A 25574-nucleotide genomic window follows, 5' to 3' on the forward strand; every position below is an offset into this window, starting at 1 on the left:
ACCTTTAATCCAAGATACATGAAAGTACAATTAATTGGCTCTTCTACTACTCAGAAGAGTCCCAGATCTCTCCAGTACAAGATGCAATACATGATCTATGCCACAGAAACGTGAAATTTTGAGATGCTTGAATCTTGCTAATAACATTTGATTATGTTATTAATTAAATGTGCAAGGTTGTTTAGCATATGTGATACACATGGCAGTTATTTCATGGTAACAGGCCAAGGATCCCAAGGAATTAGGATGCAATGGGTATCAAAGGCAAAAGTTGTGATAAGTTATGCCAGCCGGGCTTTGGGGGTTAGTTGGTGTTAGTTTTGATCCTAGGACAGTTGTTTGGACAATAAGTATTAGTGGTGACACTAGGGCTAGTCTAAGGGTCAACAAAGGTTGGGGATCACTCCAAGTTGTAAATGACTTAGCCAATTTAATTATGGATGGGCCCATTTAATTTTGGGCAGGGTTAAAAGGGTTGAAATTAATTTTTAGAGTTATTTGATTCTAAAAATTAAGTTAATGGTTGGATAATGCTGAAAAATGGGTTTAGAAGGTTGCTACTTGGCAAAAATGTTTGTGCAAGATTGAAAAACGTTTCTGGAGGCTGAAAATAGGAATTTAGTTCATTCTGGTTGAAGGAGAGAGAGAGGGAATAGGCTGTTGGTCTGATTTTCTTGATGTGGGTGACCTTCTAGAGGCTGGAACAGCAGCAATCAATCCATCTGATACAGGGACAACAATTTTGGAGTCTATAGGAGTTGGCAACTGTAGTTAATGGCTGGTGATAGCAATTTCTGGCATCTTTGGGAGTGGGGGTGATAGTTCTTGGGGTAGTTTTTGACAGACAGCAGCCAATTTGAAGGGTTTCTCCATGAAGAATTTCTGAATTTTCTCTCTTTGGAATTCTCTCACCTTCTCCAGCTTTTACTCACTCATTCTCAGCATTTCTCAGCCATTTGGAGCAGATCACAACCATATTTGGTGGAGAGCAGGAGAATTTCTGCCGTAGACCCTTAACTTCTGCAGAAATTAGGGTTTGATAGCCATCTCGGGACCCATGCCACTAGGAGAAGGCATCATACACTGAATTCAACACCTGAAATTTGTGTAATTGTCAGGGAATTCAGATACTAGCCCATTCATTGTAAATTGGGGCAGCATTTGGCCAGTTTGTGGTTCCATTTGTACAATTCTTGGGTGAAATTGAAGGGGCAATTGGCCCAACTTGCATGTTGATTGTATGTACAGTAAGGGGCTTTTGGATCAGCAAAGGAGATTGTGGAATTTTAACTTGTACATTGTCCATTGGCGATTAAGGATAAAGAAATACCGAAAGGGGCATCAATGTGGGGGCAAACCTAGTGTCTATCGTTCGAGATTGTTAAGGTAATGTGCATTTTAGTGTATGCTTAGTTATTAATTGCTATAGTTAAGTGCTTGATCAGATTTTACCACCCTATCCGAGGAGGAAGGCTGGTTTCAATCTCAGTTGCAAACAAACATGCATTGAATCAATTGAGCTGATTTAACATAGTATGGGTCTCCTGCCATGTGTGTTGAGTCGAGAACATTGTGAACAGTTAGTTGTTAGCTTCCACAATGTAGAACAGCATCAAAACTGACGATTAGCCTCTACGACATAAGAAACAGCCATGAACCGCAATGAATCAGTTTTGTTTGGGTCTGCATAGCTCATAGCAAGTAAACAACATCGTGAGGGCAACCAGCAGTATTGCCAACTAGGAAAAATAACAAATCTGCTGTAAACACCAATGAGAACACTCAAAAGTAGAAATATTACTACCAGAGCAGCCCATGTTGATTAGTAGACATTCTCATCTCATTGAAAACAACAGTACCCATTCTTGTTTATGTTGTCTTGCTCCCAACTTGGCATGTGTGGCCTTCTTTTGTTAGAAAAGCAAAGCAAAACTGCAAAAATCAGCTTTAGAAAGAAAAACAGGACTTAAAAAGCAAAATATAACTTTTAATACTGAAAAATAAGAAATAATTTAAGTATGAATTAATTATTCAGCCAACTGCCACATCAGTCTACCACATCAGCAATCCTGTCTGACACTTGTCATGTCTACAATCAAATCAATCATCTTTGAATGTAGACTGCATAGGTTTTGAGAAATTCTGTTTACATTTATGCACTTCTTGATCACAATCTACATAGGGTTGTAACTGTAACAGACTAAGAGTGCACAATGGAAAATAACATGAACAGGAAGTCAGAAGAGAAGATGGAGACAAATTGAGCACAGCGTAATCGAAGGAACAAATCTAATTGAAATACAGAGGTACAAGGCTGCAATCTGTTAGCCCCTTCCACACAGCTGGTATGTGTTGAGTGAGAGTGCCAGACAGAGGCAGGAGGTTATGACAAGAAGGATGAGGGAGGCTGGAATGAAAGATACAATGCACTTTGGAGTGGGGCGGAAATAAATAATGTAAGCCTAGAAAACTGGCCGGCCTGCTGTTGGCCAACTTGCATTTCATGCAGGTGAGACCACTCAAATGATGTTGCCTGGCCTGAATGTGCCCGTCCAAGTCTGCCTGCTCGTGCTGAATGTATTTGTGCTGCCCATTTGGCTTATATGCATGCTTGACTGATGGTGAACAGGATGCCCAGGATTGCTGCCCATTTTGGGCATGCACACAACCTTAGATTGAGGCTGGTAGGCCGGAGGTGACTGTACAGGTAGAAGACATAGACACACTTCTTCTAACATATCCTTATATCATGGATGTGGCGGAAAGCCAAAGGAGAAGAAATGAAATCGAGGTGACAAGAAGAGTGGCACAATCGATGAAATTTGTTGATGAGCAAAGGCAACCAAGGAGTATGACCCCCTCTCTAGATGAAAGATGGATGCGATGGGAGGCCACCATCGGCCAATGGAAGTGGAGAGGTCCTAAATGGATGAATCTAGTGGCGTCCAATCCGGAATGGGTGAGTGAAGCCTTTGACCTATTTGAGAGACGATTGCAAGGAGCTATTGAAGGTGCTGAAACCTGCTAGAAAATAACATTATAGACTAAGGGCTAGGTGATGCATAACAGCAAAAAAATGAGTTTCTTTGAGTTTGAAACTTACGAAATGTTCTTAAAGTAAGAAATGTTTTCTGACAGTTAAAGACATGGGGTTTTTTAATAAAAAAGATGAGATCCAAAAACATGGTTTTTTTGATAAAAATTGCCAGGCAATGTTAAACACGATCATGATGATGAGTAATGACTCATGAGGACTCAAGATTTCGGATGACAGTCTTACTTTTATGGGATTTTGTTTAGTTATTGAAATTTGTCAATCTAGTATCTAGATTCTATTCTTGTCTTGAGAGTTGATTATTATACGACTTTAGTCTCATTTACGAGTTATTTATGATATATTATGATTCATTTTGATTTTGACATTTTGTCAGTTTGTTTTGGAATGAGAATCATGATGTTGCAACTTGACTCAGTCCATATGGTACATGAGCTATTTACATGTTTATTTCAATTTTCTTCATGTGATATGTATGAATCATAATGTTTGAGGTTTGAACCATAGTATAACTTGTCTAAAGACTAACCTTGACATAAGTCAATAAGGGATCATGGATGTGTAACATATTATTCTCAATTGACTCTCATGTATTATCACTCGAGCATTGGCTTGTCTTTGTTTAAGAGAGAGTTCCATAGAGGTTTAAAACCTCTTTCCTTAGTTAAAACTATTAAAAAATCCCTATATAAAAAGACCCGCGTTTCTTATTTTACCCCCTTTTGAAAGAAACTTACGAAACACGTTTCTAACGTTTTGTTTCTAAACATTTTTTGACGTTTTTGCCTGCTATGAGGTGATGGGTAACCTAGTAGCAAGGGATGGTGGCTCAATGACGAAGGAAAAAGGCCATTGGTCAGCTGCTTGCTAAGTATGGTTCGAGGGGATTGAATTGTGTCTGTTGCATGACAGCTTAGGAAACAATTCAACATGTTCTTTGGGGCTGCTCCATCTCTTACTCTGTCCTTGACAATGTCTTAGGATATTTGAGAGCTTGTTTTGGGAAGTTGTGTTGGCTCTTTAGCATTGTCCTGCTGCCTTATGCTCTCACTTATACTTCTTTGACTGGCTGAGATATTGGGTTTTTGGGCAGTTTGGCGATCTTGCAATCATATTGTATTTAATGATCTGTCCTTTGACAGTTGCAGCATTTTTGGGAGTTCACCTCAGCACTTCTCTCTCTCTTTATGAGATTGACCACTGTATGTATTCATGTTTTTCTCAATGCTTTCAATGTGTGTTGTGTTCTAAGTACTAGAGGTATTGTACATTTGTATTACATTCAACTCATTTTACTTGAAAAGATGTGTGCACATGCACGTGTCCATGGGCATGTGTAGGTGTATGGTGGTTGCACTCTTTTATTGTGTTCAGCCACAATGTATAAAATATATTGAACTGTGATTGTTAATTTGCAAATAGGTGTGTGCACCCCCTGTCAACCGTCGATTGTATTATGTTTACATTCCTTGCATTGCCGGGATCCTTGTGCATGCCTTTTTTTTTTGGCAAATAAAGTGTCTAATTATATTACTTCAGAAAAAAACCTGAATACAAAGAAGTGCTCATGCTCAATAAACCAAGTTGGAGCTGGTGAAAGTCATAGATACATCAGTATATACAAGCCTCTCAAGGTGGTCTGGGGGGGATAGGGGCAAGACGCCATGGAGGGGGGGTGTATCGCCATCTGGGGCTACCTGCCTGTATCACGAAGAATAGGTCCTGGCCGCCCCAAGTGCGTATGAAATGACCTCGGAGCTCCTGACGAGCTTTGGACTCGCCCTACACCTGATCCCATCGGCCTCGAAGGGAGTGGATGATGGAGGTCTAAAGCTCTGCTAAGGTTGCCTGTACTGAAAGTCTCTCTCCGCTGACAGCCACCTGACACTACGCCTTCCAGATATGCCAACCAATAAGACTCTCTATGAATTCCCATACCTCAGAGTGGTCTGCTGTGGGCTCCAGTACCCAGCGGATGGGTAGAGTCTCTAAACCCACCATTGCGCATGACCCTGCCTCGATAATGAATATCGTATCCTGCATCCTGGCCTCATACAAAAGGTGACGGCCCTGGCTGACCGCCTGCCAGTAGAAAGCACTCCAAGAGATACATCCAAGGCTGGGTGCTATGTGGCCCAGGATGGGGCATACTCCTCTCCACACGAGCTGTGCTGCCTCACACGACCAAAGGCAGTGCTTTGGGGTTTCCATAGACTACTGTGTGCAACACTTACAAACTCTCTCCTTCTGCATCTGGGCAAGCCAGCTTCCCATCGCCAAGCCTCCATGTGCCACCAGCCATAAAAAATAGGATACCCTCCTCAGCCTCTAGCTATCCCATAGGCGGCGCCAGAAGGTCCGTCGGAACGGCTTCGTGATGCTGTGCTCCGCCCAGTGCCTGCTACGTGACAGCTCCCAATCCATGTCCTCCTGCATCAGTACATGTTTGCCAATTCTGGCGGTGTACTCCAGGAACCTTGGTGGCTTCTTGGCGACCGCAATGGCCGGCCAAAGCCACTCTCCCGGATCCCACTCTAGCTCATCAAGTGGAGCTTTCTTCCCAGATCCAGAGGCACCACTCCCTGAGTTTCTGCCAAAAGACCAAAGGGTCCAGCCGCCATGTCTTTCCTTGAAGGCCAACCACCCGGATAATCTTCCATGAAAGGACAGCTATTCCCTCGTCCTACTGCCCTTTGTTAAGAGCCAGACGCCCCCCTCTCCTGCACTGTGAGAAAGGTGCCAGGTGGAGCGCCACCTACTCTTCTTGCCACCTGTAGGGGGATGCCTGCTGGTGAAAACCTAGTGGCCCATACCTCTCCAGGCTCTATCGGCTCTCGGATCGGGGAAGCAAGCCACTCCTAAGGTATCGGTGCGTCTATCTCCCTTCTTCTTAGCTCCACTCCTCGCTGGCAGCCTGATACTCGCTTCAGCACCTCCTCGTCCGCTATCCTGTACACCTCTCGTCATGGCCTTGGTGGTGCGAGCCGGGCGAGCTTCCCAACCAGCTCACTGGATGTGGGGGCGCTCGCCAATTTGTGCCCCTTTGCGGTCCCTAACCTGGGGGTTCCAAATCACCGGCTAACGGTCTATCTCCTCCTGGCAGCGTGGGAGGCTCTGGATTAGGGCCTTATGGAGGCCCTGCCACACGCAGAGCAAGTTGCGTAGGAAGGGTGATCTGGGGGGGCGGGGGTGATTTGGGCTGACATGAAGATTAATCTCAGGGAGGGCCTCCACTCACCGCCAAGCCTCGGTCTACAGTCCTGAAGACCCTCCTGGGATAGGACCTTCTAGGTCTGCCCTCCCGGTGTGAGGCCACGGACAACTAGCTTGCCGAGGAGGGCCATACTTTGATACTCTGGGTCTATGATCCCAAGCCCTCCCTCTAATCAATGTCGTATAATAGTCGCCCACGCCACCTTGGCCCTGGAATCCCTGGAGCTGTCTGACCTGGACTAAAGGAAATTCCGCTCTAGGCGGCGAAGTTGCATTATGCAGGAGGAGGAGAAGCACCAACACGAGGCGAATGTACTAGGCCGTCGCTAGGAGGACTTGGTTAACTACCAGGGCTTGACCGGCTAGTGAGAGGCGAGCCGTGCTCCAGTAGGTGAGCTTCCTTCGAATAGAATCGAGGACTGGAAGAAACTGCTGGGCGGGAGTTATGTTGAGTTCCACTTGGAACCCTAGGTATCAGACGGTTTGTCCTTATCTCACCCATCTAAATCCCAGGTGGACGCCCCACTCCGTGCTATAGTCTGGGTCTGTGAGAAAACCAACCGACTTTCGCCACTTGATTTTTGCTCCCGTTGCAGAACAGAACCCTTGAAGAGCCAACCTCACTCTCTCGAGCATCAACTCGTCGTTCTCTACGTAGATTGTGTATTATCTGAATACTCAGAGTCTAACAACTCGGTCTCCTCTCTTACTGGAAGTCGAAGGCCACGTAAACCGCTCACATGTGACCTAAGGAAGTGAGACATCGCCTCTGCAAAGAGAAGGAACAGGTACGGGGCCAGGGGGCAGTCCTGTTGGATCGATCTCTCTAGCCGAAACTCCTCCCCTCGCTTCCCTCCTATGAGAACCCTATTGGTGGCCGATTTGTAAAGTGCGGAGACCCTCGAATCCAAGCCTGGGGAAACCCAACCTCACCATGGTGCCCTCTAGAAAATCCCAGTTCACCTTGTCATAGGCTTTCTCAAAATCCAAGAGTAGTACGGTCAGTCTCTGCCCAATGTACTGGGCCCACTCTGTCGCCTCAAAGAAGGTGAATACATTGTCTAGGATGCTCCTATCTTGGTGAAAGCTTGTCTGTGTGTCATGGATGATGCCTGGAAGCAAGGGGCATAGTCGCCTACCAATCATCTTTGCTAGTGCCTTATAGGCCACTCACAATAAGGTGATCGATCTCCATTGGGAAAGCTCCAACCGGTCTCCCCCTTTGGGGAGAATATTGATAAGGCTTGCCGATAGACTCCTCGGCATTTGTCCTGAAGTGAAAATCTCCTGAAAGGCCATCAGTAGAGGGTCCTTCACCACTTTCCACAAGGTAGTGAAGAAAGCCTTAGAGAGGCCATCCTCTCCCGGGATTTCTTCCCATCCTATGTATGGAAAGCTTCCTCTAGTTCCTTCTCTGTGAAGGGGGCTAGGAGGGAGCGTTCCATCTCCTCTGTGAGGAGGGACAGGATGTTATCCAAGACCTGTTGTCTATATCGCTATCCTCTAGTTGAGGCTGTCTCCTGCTGGAAGAGGCGACTATAGTAGTCGGTGGCAATCTCCATCACCTCGTTTGGGCTAGAACGGATCCTCTCATACGGATCTCGGAGGCTGCATATTTGCTCTCCTGAGCTACGAGGCTGGTGCACCTGAAAAAACTCCCTACACATCGTGTCTCCCTTTCCGCCCAGAAAGCTGCCAAGGTGCGGAAAGAGAACTCAGAGCGCTTGTGCTCTAGGCCAGCAATGGTTGCTCACGCACACACCTCCTGTGCGTGGAGAGTGGGATCCCCTGGTGCCTCCTATAATAATCTCTGCGTGGCTGCAAGGTCCGGCTGGAGTGCTCTCTCCTCCTCCCAGCTTTGTTGTCTGGCTGGTATGGCTGCCTCTTGGCAGATTCTGCTCGACTCAGCTAGGGCCTCTGTAACCTCCTCTGTGATCTGGCCCCTCTTGCCTTGCTCTTTGCTCCAAATCTACTCTATCTGTCTCGTCACCTCCTCCCTCCTGTAGATCGAGTCAGGGATGCGACAAGATCGTGTATCTAGGGCAGATGCTGGGGGTCTAGTGTTAGGAGAACCGGGTAGTGATCGGACAACATGATGTCCGCCAACTGCCCAATCTAACCTCCCCGAGAGCCTCCCCACTCTCCCACATAAAACCTGTCCAACTGCTCCAGTAGGACTTCACCTAGCCGCATGTATCCCCAAGAGAAGTCCAACGACCTCTCCCTCCTGTGGAAGGCAGGGTCTTTCCAGGCATCGCGTGCTCCTACGGCCAGTAGAAACACCTCGCATGCCTCTTGCTCCTCCCCGGCCATGCCCTGGTAGTTTCTCCCTTTGCGCTGCTAGTTCTCCAAAGCCTCCAGGTTGTTGAAGTCTCCTCTAACAATCCTGGAGTCCACCTCTAGGAGTCCTTCCGCGATTTCCACACAAAATCTATTGCGTGTCCTAACCTCCCTAGGGGCATAGATATTAAGGACTCCAAGGCACGAGTCCCCAATATCCAATCTGATCCATAGCACCCTTGCTGCCACTATTGTCCCGTGGTCTCGAACATAAGCGGTAAGACTCAGATTAATAGAGGTGCATACGCCTCCACTCCTACCGTGGGCACCTATGGCATGCTCCTAGCAAGTGTGCGAGTTGCCTGGGAGTACCTTCCCTACCTACTGAGCGTGGGTGGGGGTGAGCTTCTGCTCCTGTAGAAGTAAGATTTGCAACTCCTGTCGAATAATCAATTTCTTGGAACTTGGTGCCCCACTGTAGTGGAGGCTATTCACATTCTAGGATCCAAAGTGTAAGCTCATGGGGAAAACTATGACTGCCCGAACAGGCATTTGTTCGGTGTGGAGGCTGCTGATGACGAGAAGGAGCTATAAGGCATACATGTATGCTTTGCTGCCGGTCTGGACGGCGAGCTCCATTCCCCCATGGTGGCCCTCGGCCGAACCATGGGGGTGATAGAAGTTCCAGGTGGTACTATCAATGCATCTATCAACCATGCTGAGAGTTGAGACTCTGTGCATTGGTAGAAACGGGCCGCCTGTTCTAGGGGCCACTCAATCACATCCCTCAGAGCTCTCCACTGTGGAGGGACTCGAAAGATAATGCTCAGGTGAGGGACCTCGGCACCAGCCCACAAATTAATGCCCATCATGCAACCAGGCCACTGCTGTGCAAACAATGCTAGTCCTTCTTCTCCCATCCATTGGGAGGTGTGATCCGCCACCTGACTCTTCAACGCTTCCTCTATGTGTGTGGTCATCCACTCCCTTGAGTGAGAGGACTGAAGAAAAAAAGCATAGTTTGGTCCATCCCGTGGTGCTAGTAGATGGACCTCGTCCCTCCTTGACTTACGAACCACGGAGATCCCCACCTCTAGAGGTAGTGGGAACTCTCCGCGCTCTGCACTCTCAAGTAGGACCATGGGCCATTGCGGAAGAACTCCTGTGGCAACATGTGTGCCTGTCTCAGGAAAGTGTGACGGGCGGCAGGGGTGGACGAGCTGGTGGCTGTATGGGAGGGGGAGGACTATTGGTGCGAAGAGGATGTAGGCATGTATGGCTCATCACCTCTTGTGGGAGGAGGGGGGTGGGTTTGGGGGGAATCGCATGAACCAGGTGCGGATCAGGGGGGGTGCTCGGTACGGGAGGTGGTGGGGGGGAGGATGATCGAGGGATGGTGGGATGGATGGAAGTAGATGGCCGGGTGTGCGGGGGGGCTGTGGGCCAGGGTCAGTGGGGAGGGGGCATGGGAGCTTGGAAAATATGCCTTACCATTTCAAGGCCAATGTTCCCAAAAACAGGAGCTAAAAAGGCCTTCAAGGAGGATATAAGGTGGAGGGCCAAAGAATGAAGGGCATATGAATGCTGAGGGTAGTAGTATGGTGTGGGCTGACTAGGGAGGGGTTTGAAAGGAAGATGTAGGAGCAGAGATAGTGATCATGAATTTGTTTCTGTGTAAGGTTTGCAGTCATGAATAAGGTAAGGGTGATTGATTGGCTGATAGTATCGATTGCTGTTTTTAGGCTCATAGTTTCATAAAACTCTTCTGAAATATGTTTCTTACTATCTTCAAATTGTTGTCGCTTGCATGTTCAATCAAAAAAAGAACACTACTTGATAGAGGATTGGAAAGAACACTTCCTAAGCATTTGTGGGATTTGTTCTCATCACATTTTTTCTCCAGAGAATTGGCTCCTTTTTCCTCTAGAATTCTTGTGCTTCTTCAAACTTTGAAGTACATCAGGATAATGTGTTTTGAGTTTTGAAGAGAATTACACCTGTGACAAACTCTTAGTTTTGTGGGATTATGATGTGCAGTCCCTTAAGGCCATACCCAATTTCTCCACAGCGGATTGTACCAGAACATATTGCTCATCCTGACTGGGCTGCTAATGTGAGTAAAAATCTCTGTTTGCGTGCCAATGTGCTTGTATATTTTGACTTGTGTAGTTAAAGAAATCTTTCATTCTAATTGGGATAATATCCTCCGTTTAAAGTTCTTAGGTGTGAGGGAGAAAGAGTGATGGAAAGCTTAAAGGAGGCTAGTAGTTTTGGAGCATTGACATACACCTTCAACGTTTAGTATCCTTTGATCCTATCTGTAATAGCTTCACCTTTGCCTGCTGTCAATCTTTGGATTTTTGTTTCTTGGCCTAGTTGTAGATTTGGCTTTGGGCAAACTTTGAACTGTAAAAGAATAGTCTCCTAAAACACACAACACAAAAACATGAGAGAATCGGAAGGCAGAACTGATGCTTCTATTCATTTGTTACAGGAGATAATAGTGAATATATATGATACTCAAAATTTTGTGTAATACTTTATACAAAAACCAATGTTCTGTGTTACAAATTCACATTAGTTTCACCCTTTACCTCACCGGATTTTGAAGTTAGGTTTGATAACTATAAGACACTAGTCTTTTAACATCCACAATTCAGAAGCATCAAAAGAACCCAAAGGTGGAAATGATCTTGCTATTTGCTTATTTCCATAACAATAATGATCTATATAATGGCAGATGTGTTCATCAGCGATTCCTCACTGCATTCCAGCACTCAGCACAATCTTGCTTAGAAAAGAAATTTGAGAAGTGGTTGCCTTAAATATGCACCAAATCTGTCTGATTAGTGTGTTCAACTTCTCCCACTAGTTGATTTGTTGACCGCTACATGGCTGTTAACTGCCCTCAACACTCTTGCCATACCCACATGCCAGGTTCAAACTACCACATTATTGGCTCATTGGTTGATGGATGACTGCTGTCAGATGGGTGGTGCCCATGTCCATTATACCCTAGACTTTGCTAATAAAAGGCCTATGATGGAGTAGATTAGGAGTTCTTGGAGGGCACTGTTGAAAACAGCCTTCCTTCTGAGATAGGGTGGTAGGTGACCTGATTCAACACTAATTACAGCAAGCAAATAATTCAGAAATCTGAAACAAATACTTACCACAATAAACTTGGACAACCAACACCCGATTAGCCAAAATTGGTGCCCCTTGCAGTATTTCTTTAATTTGTATTGCTTGAACCTATAGCACACTGAGATGTAGGCTGATCTCCATACAAATTCCAATACTTTGGGCTGTCACAACTGACCTGCAGCATTAGGATTCAATTTGCCCCTTGATTCTAACATAATCTAGGCACAAATTGAATCGGGAACCTTCTTGTGGGTCAATACAACTATGGATGTGCAATCCCTTTCAGATCAGGATTAATTTCTTCAATTGCAGCTGCTTCTCTGACCATTGGGTCTCTAGTTAATGCGCCGTGTCCCAAGATTGACAAGAAACCCTGATGTCTGCAGAAAAATAGGGTTTTGACAGCAAATGCATTGCTGTCCACCTCCAATTTGCTGAGTACTGCTGAGTATTGAATAGAGGAGAGAGAAAAATCAGCTGGAGAGAATTTTTCCAATAGTAACTCTAATGCTGCCATGCAAGCTAGTGTAGGGAAGTTTGGGTTTGGCTGAGGCACATGAGAGCCCATTCTAGCCTAGGCAACAATTGAGAGAGAGGTTTTCAGCAGGTAGAAGGCTGCCAAAATCCAACAGCCACCATCAATAAGAGGGAAAGCAGCAAATAACAACAGATAGTGCATGTGTGAGAAGATAGGTGTGGCGAATTCCTTCTTCGTCTCAAATGAGAGGTAGAGAGAAGGGCTCACATGAGAGCCCATTCTAGCCTAGGCAACAATTGAGAGAGAGGTTTTCAGCAGGTAGAAGGCTGCCAAAATCCAACAGCCACCATCAATAAGAGGGAAAGCAGCAAATAACAACAGATAGTGCATGTGTGAGAAGATAGGTGTGGCGAATTCCTTCTTCGTCTCAAATGAGAGGTAGAGAGAAGGGCTCGCTAACTATGCTTCAGTTTTACCCACCTTTGAAGCTGTTGGTGTTCCTTCCCTGCTTGCCAATTGGCACACCTTCTAATGCAAGACTCAGCCTCTAGACTTAATTTCCAGCAATTAATAAATGGCCGGACATTAATTATTCTCTTGTCCTTGTCTATTAACTGACTTGTGCACATCCACATTTAAGGTGCTAAGGCCTTTGAACTTGAAAGTTGTTTCAACTTTCTTTAGCCTTAGTCTAGAGAAGTCATTTTCTAGGGCCAGTTTAATGTCCTAGGCCAAAATTGTCACTAGGCACCCACAAGTACCTGTCTAACATAACTTGTCACAACTTTTGCCAATGTCCCGCACTACGGAACTAGGGTTTTGGATTTGTCACCATGCCAAAATTAACTTGTACTTCACATGTACAACTTAATGATGCCAAGGCAAAGTAATAAAAATTTTATGTCTCCATGACAGCCCTGCTCTTTAAATCCTTGCAATCAATTGCAATGTCACAAAAAAAGGTACTCAATTGGAAAAGATATAGCATCATAGTTAAATCATTGACTGCTAGTGCTTAACCATGCTCATGCCAAGCACATATGCTGAAACTTCCAGCAAGCAGAACTAAATCATAACTAACTGGAACAAACCATAATGTCTATAAAAACCACATGGGATGCATCCATGAACCATAAGGCAATAGTGCTCTGATCATCAAGGCATATTAAAACATAAATTGAGCATAAACCATGGCTGTATACTTAGTGGCATCATATGATATTCATGTGCAACATACATCAACTGGAAACCACTAATAACCAATGTGCAGTAATAACCAATGCAAATGTATAGTCTTAAAGCCGCCTTAAAAACTATACTCATGTACAGGTAAAGAAATACCCTAACATAGAAGCACAAATAAAAGCATATGACAACATGAACTCAACATAGAACATAGTTAAGGTTAGGGTAACTCAGAGACAATGAACACACTAAATGAAAAATTCAATGAATATTGAATATACAATGCTGATGCAGCAAATAAACCATGCATGGAATGAATACTGAACCTCGAACTCTCTCGTCTCAAGGATGGAGGCAAAGTGAGTTACAGAGCGTGTCGTACTCTTGACGGATCCCGAATTACAGCAAGAAAACCTCCAAGACGTTGGACAGCAGCAAACGCAGTAGAAGATGTGTCAGATTAGTGTTGGATAGGTAGAAGAGAGAGATAACCAGCAAACAGAGCTCTTGATGATGATGTGGCAGGTTAAGGGCAGCAAAATGCAGGTTTGACAATGTAGGTAGGCTGATGCAGCAAAAATGCAAGTATGATGAGGTGGCAGTCTGTGCAATAGCAGTGAATCATAAATGCAGAAGTTTAGCAGGTCGCCAAGTGTAGACGATGCGGCTGATCAGTAAACGCAGCAAAAATTGATGTAGACTATGCGATGGAGGTTGGAAAGAGGTGTTGGATGGATAGAGACAATGTCTGCAGTCTCAGCTGAGATGTTTTGCGCTAACGGGATGTGGGTAGCGAAGCTAGAGCACTTGAAGCTTGCAAGAACGAGATTGAGATTGAATGGAGGGCAATATGCCTATTTATAGAAAGTTTTGGGTCCTTTTGGGGTTGTTCAAGAGGCTAATCAGCATGTAATGCATATTTTAGCTCAACACTACATATTGACCATAGTGACCAATTCATCGAATAGTGACCTCATGTCAAACATATTGTTAGCATACAATACCTTGGATGCAAATGGAGTACAACTGAGATGTAGTGTATGCATGAGCTATCCAGCACTAGAGAGTGGAAGTGCTACCTTCCCCTTGAGCATCAGGTGGTAGTCTAGACCTCTCGCTCTATGAAACGTGAAGGGGTCGGATCTAAAGTTGGCTCAAGATGAAATGCATGAAGGCAAAGTTGCAAGAACTAGGGAGGGTTTGCAAAGTGACCCTCTTCCATTCGTTTTGTATCCACAAGTGAATGATTTTGGAATTTCACCAAGTAGTAGCGTCTAGAAACTTTACTTCTATCTTTCTTTCATTGTGTTTCAAAATCAGCTTGGGTACCAAAATCTCATCTAGCTCCTCAACCTCTAGTCAAATTGCTATAGACATATGCACATTATTTAACTTTTTTGGCAACTAGAAGGGCCTATAATAACACATATTCAGCTTAGGATACAAATGCTCTTTGCATTTCATATTTTTCAACATTGCCTTTTTACAATGTAGAAATACCCAATCACCCTTTGGAAACCTAATTCACGTCTATGGCAATTAACTATCCTCTTTTGTTGCTCATGAGACCTTTGAAGTGCTTGTTTGATCTTTTGATAAGCCACATCCATACTCTCAGCGTACTTATCAGCCACAAAGATCTTACCCTTTGTGTGACTTTCTTTTCACCCTCCACAATCTCAAAGGGACAAAAATGAAGCTATGGGTTCATTGCTAGTTGTACCTTGGACCCTTATGACAAGGGGATAGGGTTAAAAAAGAGTTCAGATGTTTGCTTAATTTCAGCAAATTATACCCAAGGCCATGGGGAGGTTCTGAGCTTGTTTTAGTATTGAACCTTTTGTTTATATCCTGGCCGTTTAGTCCCTTTTTTAGCTTTTTCTTGTTATAATTTATATGCTCTTAGTGGAAAGCTAGTAATTCCTCACCATATTCTTGGCATAATTGTTTTCTACGAAAAGAGGGACTGTAGAATTTTGCATTATAGATTTAATGTGCAAGCTAAATGATTTCAAGTTTACACTAATGGTTACAAAGATTGGAACTATGCACTATGTTATTGTAGGAAAACTCAACCAATGGCAATAATTGTTCTCACTATGACGTATTCTTTGAAGCATAGCACCTTGAGAGATCCAACACTGTGGAGTTTGCTTCCTTTGATTGCCCATCGGTTTGTGGATGGAAGGACATTGAAAATTTTAGAGTAGTTCTCATATTCTCAAATAGTCCCTTCCAAAACAAACTAGTTCTACAAGGATCTCGATCACTAATAGTTGAGGTTTGCATGCCATGATACCTCAAGGTATGCCGCATTAATATCCATGTGATATGATCAGCTTGGCAACAAGTACAAAATGAGCATGTTTGCTAAACCTATGTATGATAGTTTATAATCCATCATTTTTTGTAGGTGTTCTCAAAAGATCAAATACGAAATCCATAGCAATTCTCTACCAAGGTCTATCTGGAATAGGCAAAGGGTGCAACAATCTTGGGATCTTTTGCCTATCATATTTGACTTTCTAATGTTCAATGCATACGTGTACAAACCACTCTATATCATGTCTCAAAGCTGGTCAATAAAATAAATACTCTAGTGCCTTGATTGTAATATCAATGCTCTCATGTTCTTTTTTTTGTAAGTAAAATGTGGCTGATTATATTACTAAAAAAAAACTGATTACAATGGAGTGCTCATGCTCAACAGGCTAGCTGGAGCCGATGAAAGTCACAAATACATCATGCATACAAGCCTCTTAGGGCGGTCTGGGGGGGATGGGGGCAAGAAGCCATGGAGGGGGGGTATATCGCCATCTCGGGCTGCCTGCCTGCATCACGAAAAGCAGGTCATGGTCGCCCCAAGTGCGCATGAAATGACATTAGAGCTCCTGACAAGCCTTGGACTCGCCCTGCACTTGATTCCATCGGCCGCGGAGGGAGTGGATGATGGAGGTCTAGAGCTTTGCTAAGGTTGCTTATGCTGAAAGTCTCTCTCCGTTGAAAGCCTCTTGACACCGCGTCCTCTAGATATGCCAACCAGTAAGGCTCCCTATGATCTCTCATGTAGAATGAGCTTGTATCTCTTGGTAGGATGATCTCGTTACTTAGTTTAATAGTTGACATGGTGATGATTCTCCTTACTTAGTTCAATAGTTGCCATCTCCCAAGTATTATGTGTTTTAAAAAAACCCCGCTCCACAATGACACGGCACACGCCCCACTGCACACAGTCCCCTCCCATGACATGGAACCACCCACCCCCGGCGGACCTCCTCAAAAAACCCCCCCACAACATGGCGCGACATGGCCCCTCCTCAGAAAACCCCGCTCCAGCAACCCCCCCGCACAACATGGCACACCCTCCCTCCTCAGAAACCCCGCTCCACAATGACACAGCACACACGCCCCACTGCACATAGCCCCCTCCCATGACATGGAACCACCCACCCCTCGGCGGACCTCCTCAAAAAACCCCCCCACGACATGGCACCACCCACCCCCCCCGCGACATGGCACACCCTCCCTCCTCAGAAAACCTCGCTCTAGCAACCCCCCCGCACAACATGGCACACCCTCCCTCCTCGGAAAACCCCGTTGCACTGAAGCCCCCCACAACATGGCACACCCTCCGCTCCCAAAAAACCTCGCATCGTAAGGAGGGGGTATCACGTGAAAGCGAGGGAGGGACCGTGCATGACGTACGCAAAGACAATCGCGACGAGGAGAGGAGGAGGCGTGTCATGGCAAGGCGAGGGGGTTTCCTACCACGATGTTAATAACAATCTTTGCAAGTGGTTTTTTTATCAAGTTAAATTTCTACAAGAGAGTTATCTAAAAAAACCATCAAGTAAGAAGTTTGCCTGAAGAATGAGTATTTTTATTTGCATAAAGATTAACTTGCAATAATTTATTACCTTAGTCTAGAGGTGGAAGTCCCTTGGAAGAGTCTCTTGAACCCTAGAGGTAAGCAAGCTGGTGTAAAACGCATAATACTTGGGAGATGGCAACTATTGAACTAAGTAAGGAGAATTTATTACCTCAGACTAGAGGTGAAAGTCCCTTGGAAGAGTCTCTCGAACCCTAGAGGTAAGGAAGCTGGTGTAAAACACATAATACTTGGGAGATGGCAACTATTGGTAGGGCAACAGCAGTAAATAACTGATTTTGTTCAATTCTTTGCATCTACATGCTGTTGTGGCAGGGCAACAGCTTCACTCGACTGATTTTTAGTCATTCTTCACGACAAAACTCTGAATTTTCTCTATGTACATCTTTCCCTCTCATTTCCCAGCAATTTCACAGCCTTGCTTCGAAGATCTCAGCATTTGGACCCTTGGAGGCTGAGAAATTGCAAATTTCTCTGTTGTAAACCCTCATTTACAGTAGAAATTAGGATTTAGCAGCAGCCTTGGGAAGCGTGCCAGAAATTGGAATCTTCAAGACTTGGATTTAACAAGGTTAAAGGTGAATCTCATCTGAATTCAGGTGATGGACTAGCGAGCCATTGAATTTGGGGCATTTCCATCGTCTATGAAGTGGGTGAAGGCCAATTGAGTGTCCGAATCAAGGGGCAAAATAGATTGAAGACTTGCTGGTTACTTTGGACAGTAAGGGGAGTTGAAATACTGAAAGGAATTGGGAGAATCCCATTGTAAGTCAACTTTTTCTTCAATAAAGCTAAAGAAATACCGAAAGGGGTTCCAATTTTGGGGCCGATTGGGTGTGCGTTGTCCAAGATCAGTTGGTAAATTTGTATTTTCAGATTTGCATTTATTGTTTACTGCTGTAATTAAGTTGTAATTAGGGATTTACCACCCTATCCGAGGAGGAAGGCTGGTTTCATGGTTGCATTGCCGGAATACCACTCAATCCCTTGATTTGGTGGGCCCGAGGCGCCTGATTGCAAGCCAAAGCTTTGTGCTAGTGCTGATTTTTACTCCCAGCTGAGAAATTACAGCAATATGTCTTCATACATTGAGATGGACTCAAGTGGTGATGATACCTGTCAGTATGAATGTTGACATGGGAATGAAGGAAATGCAATGCCTGACCTTGGACAAGGCTCAAACCATGGACAGCAAGCTGAAAATGTTGATGTGGGGCAAGATGCACGGCCTTCAAGGCATAAGGAGGCTGATGACCAACAAAGTGAAGAGGAATTTGATGACCAGTTTATGAATCGGATGAGGACAGTAACAAATCTCTTTGCTGAATTTGCAAAGGATCCTCAATTTACTGGATTTTTGAATGCTCCAAAGAAGGACAGCAAAGGCAAGAAGAAGAAGAAGACATCCTCTACACCTTCGGGACAGCAAGATGCACCGAAGAGAATGCCAAACTCTTCATTTGAAGCTCCCAAAGATGCTAATGAAATAAAAAAGTTGGTACCTACGGGGCAAGGAATGCAAATGCAAGGCCATCACGGAAGTGCCAATCCAATTGATCTTGGACAGCTAGGCGTGCATGCTATGATGGGGTAGCCAGGATATTTTGGTGGAAGCACAATTTTTCATGCTATGGTTGGACAAGGACCGCATACGGGAATGTATGGCACAAATCCCTATGGTATGCAGCAACCAATGCATGGACTACAAGGCCCAATGTATTCGGGTATGGCTGGAAATATGCAAAACCCTATGTATAGCAGCATTGGCTTGATGCTTGGGGCACAAAGTAATATGTTTGGTACTACATCTGCATCCCCGAATGCTTATGGGGCTCAAGGAATGAATGTTGGTCATGCAAATGCTCCGTTTGGCATTGGTTTTGATGTAAATTCAGCAAATGCACCCTTTTTGCAGCAGCCAGTGTATGACAACTTGACACCCAAAGGGGTAGCAAAAGACTATGATGAGGGTGGAAAAGGAGTGAAGTTTGAGTCCTTCATTGGTGTACAAGATAGGCTGAAAGCTTTGACTTTCATTCAGTAGTTTGATGCAGCCTATTCAGGGGGGAACTTCACAGAGTCCTCAAAGATTCAAAAGGCAGCCACTTTCTTGAAAGTGAATGCATTACAGTGGTGGTCCACTCTTTTGATGCAAGGTAGAGCACTGTCAACGTGGGTACAATTCAAGCAAATGTTTGCATCGAATTGGTTGACAAGTACCTTTAAGGTGGACATCATGACAGCTTGAAATAAGCTGGATGCTAAGGAATGTAAGAATTTGGAGCAATATAATAAGAAGTTTTGGGATACATTGCTGCCTATTACTTCTTATCACCCCGTATCCCTTCGTGAGCAAGTGGAAAAATATGTTTGGGGGCTGCCCTGTTGGGTATCTCACACGCCTTACTTACGCCTACGCTCATATGGGAGTGTGCGGGTGATCACTAGGACACTGGGGCACTTTTTACTCTCGGTAGGAGAGGTTTTTTCCCCCAGATTATGTGTACTATTTTGTATGTGCTTGTGGTGCACACTTACGGGCACTTACTGTGTTCGGGTGTGAACAGCCCCTTATAACCCTAAGGTATAAGGGTTATCATTTGTACTTTCAGCTAACACTCTATTCAGTACTATTGCATTGGGTATCGTGCTCAACTCTGTCTCTCACTCTCACACTGTCTACTGCACTTCAGCTGCACCTCGATCCTCTCTCCTCTGACATTTGGTATCAGAGCTCAGCTCAGAGCAGTCTTCAGTCTGCAGTCTGCAGCCCCCGCCAGTTCTGCCCCAGCCGCCTGTTCCTGCCCAGTCCTGCCTGCGCCTGTCAGTCCGTCAGCGCGCAGCACCAGACGACTCCTCTGCCCAGCGTGCAGCTCCAACAATCAGCGCGCAGCACCGCCCTGCCCAGCGCGCCACCTGTACCTGCGTGCTGCCACCTCTGCCCAGCGAGTCCTCTGCCCTGTGTCTGCCCAGCATGCCCCTTCGCCTGTCAGTCTGCCTGCGCAGCCTCCCTGCGCTGAGCTAGCCTGTGCCGTCAGCTCCAGCTGCCAGCGCGCCACCTGTCTCCACCAGCCAGTCCTGGGTGCCGCCTCCTCTGCCCAGCGCGCGCCCAGTCCTGCCTGCGCGTGTCACTGGACCTGCACGCCTGTACCTGTGCGTCAGTCCGACTGTACCCAGCAGTCATTACCTCGGGAATCGTGCCCGTCGTCAACACGCAGAGGTAACATTCTGCACTTTTCTGTTACACAGGAGTTCGTGCAACAGGTTCAGGTTCAGCATTGGGAAACGTGCTGAACAGCAGGTTCAGTTTTCAGCATTGGGAAACGTGCTGTGTCTGTCTGTGACACATTGAGTGCACATTTTGGGGCTTTTGTAACAGACATTTGAGACAGAAATTTTGGGCAGAACATTTTGGGGCTTTTGATGTTTTAGTGCTGCTGAGCACTAATTGCACCTTGGGAAGCGTGCATCAGTGACAGTTTTTTGTGACAGAGTACCCTTTGCACATTAATTGCAGACTTGTGTTTGCTGCAATTTCTGGAAATTTGCAGATTTCCAGCCCGTACTGCATTGACATTGCTCTATTGCCTTTTGGGAAATAATGGCAAATCAGGGAGGAGATGTATTCACCTATGTGTCCAAGGAAGACCGATTGGATGGGAACAATTATTCCCTTTGGTCTTTTATGATGAAGAATGTATTAGTGGCAAAAAATTTGTGGGATTATGTCAGTGGAGAGGAAGCACGACCGGGAGTTGTGGCTCCCGCTACTCCTCCTCCAGGAGGACGTGCAAGAGGGCAACCTCAGCCCCCTCCACCTCAGCCCGCTCAGCCACTTCCCCCAAGAACTGCAGCTCAGAAAACTTGGGATACACGGGATGCACAGGCTATGTCGCTGATTGCATTGGCAGTTCAGCGTTCTATCATTCCTCATATTCGTTCAGCAGCTTCTTCACAAGAAGCTTGGTTGATATTGGAGCAGATGTTTGCAGGAAAGAATGAGACTCGCATCTCTTTCTTGAAGAAAGAGCTAGAGACTCTAAAGATGAATGAGGGTGATTCTATGCAGGATCATCTCAACAAAATTCAGGACTTGCGGGAGCAACTCATGAATGTGGATGAGTACTACTCAGATGCGCAGCTGATTTCTACCACATTGAATTCACTGGCTCCCTCTTACTTGGCTTTTCATATTGCCTTGAACCTCACTATGAGGATTTCGAAAGAGCCCATCACTTTCATTCAGCTTGTCAGTTTGCTTCTAGAGGAGGAACAAACTAGACGGAACAGTGGTGTGGATGGGATAGCCTCTGAGCAGGCTTTTATGTCAAGGCAGAAGGGTAAAAACAGCCAAGGGAAAAATGCTTCGCAGAGTTCTGGTAGTAGTAACACTTCACAGACAAGTCAGAAACAGGGGGGCACGCAAGCCAAGAAAGGAAAATGCCATTACTGCAAGAAGCCTGGCCACTACATCACTGAGTGCAGGAAGCGCATCGCCAAAGAGAAGAAGAAGGAGTCAGGGATGTCTGTTTCTGCAGCTCCTTCCACTGCTAGTGAGTCCGCGTCCTTTGTTGCAGACAGGGACTATTGTTTTTACACTTGCAGTTATGATGTCTCTTGGGCTGATAGAGCATTTAGCTCTACAGAAGATGTTGACACTTGGTTCTTTGACAGTGGTGCTTCACGGCATATCACATCTCGTAGAGATTTGTTTGCTTCTCTTGGTGCACCTCCCGTTGGGAAGTCTGTTCAATGTGCTAATAATGCATCATACCCTGTTCGTGGTATTGGGGAGATTCAGCTTACAGCCATTGATGGCTCTATTCTCCGCCTACAGGATGCTTTGTATGTGCCTGGCATTAAGAAGAATCTGCTTTCCATTTCTTCTATGGCACGTTGTGGTTTGCAGGTCACCTTTGATGATGACCGTTGCATGGTCCGTGACAAGGAACACATGACATTGGTCTTGTCAGGTTCTCTGTGTCATGGGTTATATGAGTTGGATGCTCTTTCGGTAGATCAGTCTGCATATTTGACATCCACTCTTACTCCTGCTATGTTAGAGGCAGAGTTATGGCATGCTCGTTTGGGGCATGTAAACTATGGCAGCTTGATGCTATTACAGCGTACTCAGATGTTGGATGGATTACCTCTCTTGGAGAGACCTCCTGAGCATTTATGCGAGGGTTGCATTTTGGGGAAAATGCATCGTTTCTCTTTTCCCCGTGATGTTGCTTTTAGAGCAACAGCCAGATTGCAGCTTGTGCATTCGGATGTTTGTGGGCCCATGCAGACACAGTCATTGGGTGGTTGTTACTATTTTGTAACATTTATTGATGACTTTACACGTTTGTGCTGGGTCTACTGCTTGAAAAAGAAGTCAGAAGTGTATGATGCATTTTTGGCTTTCAGTGCACTTGTGGAAACTCAGTCTGGTTGCAAGATTAAGACTCTCCGTTCGGACCGAGGGGGGGAATACATGTCCTCTATGCTGAATTCTTATTTGCAGCAGAAGGGCATTATCCATCAGTACACTACTGCATATACTCCACAGCAGAATGGGGTAGCAGAGAGGAAAAATCGGTCACTCATGGAGATGGCCAGATGTATGCTGAAGGCAAAGAGTTTGCCTCATAGTTTTTGGATGGAAGCCGTCATGTGCGCTTGCCACATTTTGAACAGATGCCCTACCAAGGCCTTGAAAACCGTCACACCTTTTGAGGCTTGGCACAGCCGCAAACCTTCTGTTGGCCACTTCCGTACTTTTGGGTGTCTTGCATATGCCCATATTCCACAGGTACTTCGAAAGAAGTTGGACAACAAGGCTGTAAAATGCATCTTTATGGGATATAGCAGCGAAAGCAAAGGCTACAGACTCTATGATCCCGTGACCAAGAAGGTTTTTGTCAGCAGGGATGTTGTATTTGATGAAAAATCAGAATTATCCTTGGCTGGTTTTGATACATATCAGGCTGCCCGTGATGTCTTTGAAGGGCTGCTGCCCATCACATTTGGTGATTCAGCTGGTACTTCAGCAAATGAACCTAATGTTCAGCCAGCTGCTCCTATGGAACATGCAGTAAATCAGCACATTGCTGAAACTGAAATTCAGCAGGAACTTGTACACAGTCAGGAAGCAAGACAGGTGCCTAGATGGTACACGCAGACTATGAGAGATAATCATTTGGAAACACCCTTGGCTGGTCGTACTCGAAGGCAAACTCGACTGCATGATTCAGCACATTCCATGGAGTTTGTTATGGCAGCATGTACTCATGATAATGAGGAGCCTGAATGTTTTGAGGATGCGCGACATAGTGTGCATTGGATGGCAGCCATGCAAGCTGAATTGGATTCTATTCATAAGAATCATACTTGGGATTTGGTGTCTTTGCCAGTTGGCAAGCGTGCCATTGGTACGAAATGGGTCTACAAATTGAAAAGGAATGCAGATGGATCCATAGATAAGTACAAGGCACGGCTGGTAGCTAAAGGCTACGCACAGAAAAAGGGCATTGACTATGAGGAGACCTTTGCTCCTACCTCCCGTATGACGACCATTCGGTCTATGATTGCCTTGGCTGCACATTTTGGTTGGAAAGTGCATCAGCTGGATATAAAGACTGCATTCTTACATGGGGAACTTCAGGAAGAAGTGTATGTACAGCAGCCCATTGGTTTTGCAGTTGAAGGCTCAGAAAATTTAGTATGCAAGCTGAAAAAAGCTCTATATGGTTTGAAACAAGCTCCACGAGCTTGGTACGCAAAGATAGATGCTTTCTTGCTTAGTCAGGGGTTTGTAAACAGCCCATCTGAGTCTACCCTTTATGTACATAAAGAGGGGGGATCCATGCTGATTTTGTGTCTATATGTAGACGACCTTTTGCTCACTGGAACACGTGCTGATCAGATTTCAGCATTCAAAAATAATTTGCAGCAAACTTTTGACATGTCTAACTTGGGTATTTTGCACTATTACTTGGGCATCCAGTTTGTACATGATGCTAGAGGCATTGGATTATGTCAGTCAAGGTACATTGGGCAACTTCTTGAGAAGTTTGGCTTACAGGATTGCAAGCCAGTTTGTACACCCATGGAACCTGGGCTCAAACTGTCATTACATGATGACAGTGATTTGTTTGATATCCATACTTATGCTCCAGCAGTGGGATGTCTCATCTATCTATGCCACACTCGGCCAGACATACAGTTTGCCGTTTCAGTTTTGAGCAGGTACATGCATCAGCCTCGTATGTCGCATTGGCAAGCTGTGAAGCGTGTGTTTCGTTACTTGCAGGGTACTAGAGCTCTTGGATTGCTTTATGCCAAGGGGGGACCACTGCAGTTACATGCTTACAGTGACTCTGATTGGGCTGGTGATTTTGATACTCGTCACTCCACTAGTGGCAATTGTTTCTTTCTTGGCTCGTCATGCATTTCTTGGCTTAGCAAGAAACAATCCACTGTTGCCACGTCGTCATGTGAAGCTGAGTACAAGGCAGCCTTCACTACTGCAGTTGAGTGCGTATGGCTTAGACGCTTACTTGCTGATTTGGATGTATCTGTTACGGAGCCTACTCCTTTATATACTGACAGTCAGAGTGCCATTGCAGTGGCACGGAACCCTGTGTTTCATGCTCGCACGAAACACATTGAGATTCACTACCACTTTGTCAGAGAGAGGCTACATGCAGGTGATATCAGCCTTGTCTACTGTCCTACCACCAGCAATGTGGCAGACATCTTCACCAAAGCTCTTCCACGAGACAAATTTGAAGCATTTCGCGATGCTTTGAATTTGACGCCCTTTGGTGGCGGATGATCCTTGTACACTTGATCACTCTTCACTCCAGGGGGGTTTGTTGGGTATCTCACACGCCTTACTTACGCCTACGCTCATATGGGAGTGTGCGGGTGATCACTAGGACACTGGGGCACTTTTTACTCTCGGTAGGAGAGGTTTTTTCCCCCAGATTATGTGTACTATTTTGTATGTGCTTGTGGTGCACACTTACGGGCACTTACTGTGTTCGGGTGTGAACAGCCCCTTATAACCCTAAGGTATAAGGGTTATCATTTGTACTTTCAGCTAACACTCTATTCAGTACTATTGCATTGGGTATCGTGCTCAACTCTGTCTCTCACTCTCACACTGTCTACTGCACTTCAGCTGCACCTCGATCCTCTCTCCTCTGACATGCCCAAAGGAATCAGGGATTTTTGTATTAAATTCACTGTGTCTAGCATGTCTCAGCTTATAGGGACTGCTGCTACAGCCGATGCTTTGCTGTGTGGGAAGGATTTGGGCTTCCTAGAGAGTGGGGAGA

At 45.4% G+C, this 25574-nt stretch overlaps 1 protein-coding gene across 2 annotated transcripts in view; it reads left to right on the plus strand.

Annotated features, from left to right (window-relative positions):
* Positions 1–25574, plus strand: part of LOC148015820 (methionine aminopeptidase 1A-like) — a 185330-nt gene that overhangs the window by 82528 nt on the left and 77228 nt on the right. For both annotated transcript variants that reach the window (XM_087664057.1, XM_087664058.1), the window contains exon 5: positions 10586–10661. In XM_087664057.1, the coding sequence (XP_087520183.1) occupies positions 10586–10661 (76 nt within the window). The remainder of the gene's footprint in view (positions 1–10585; positions 10662–25574) is intronic.

This window comes from Lygodium microphyllum, chromosome 23, assembly GCF_053477565.2.
Source record: "Lygodium microphyllum isolate KBCC chromosome 23, Lygodium_microphyllum_v1.1.10, whole genome shotgun sequence".
Lineage (NCBI taxonomy): Eukaryota > Viridiplantae > Streptophyta > Polypodiopsida > Schizaeales > Lygodiaceae > Lygodium > Lygodium microphyllum.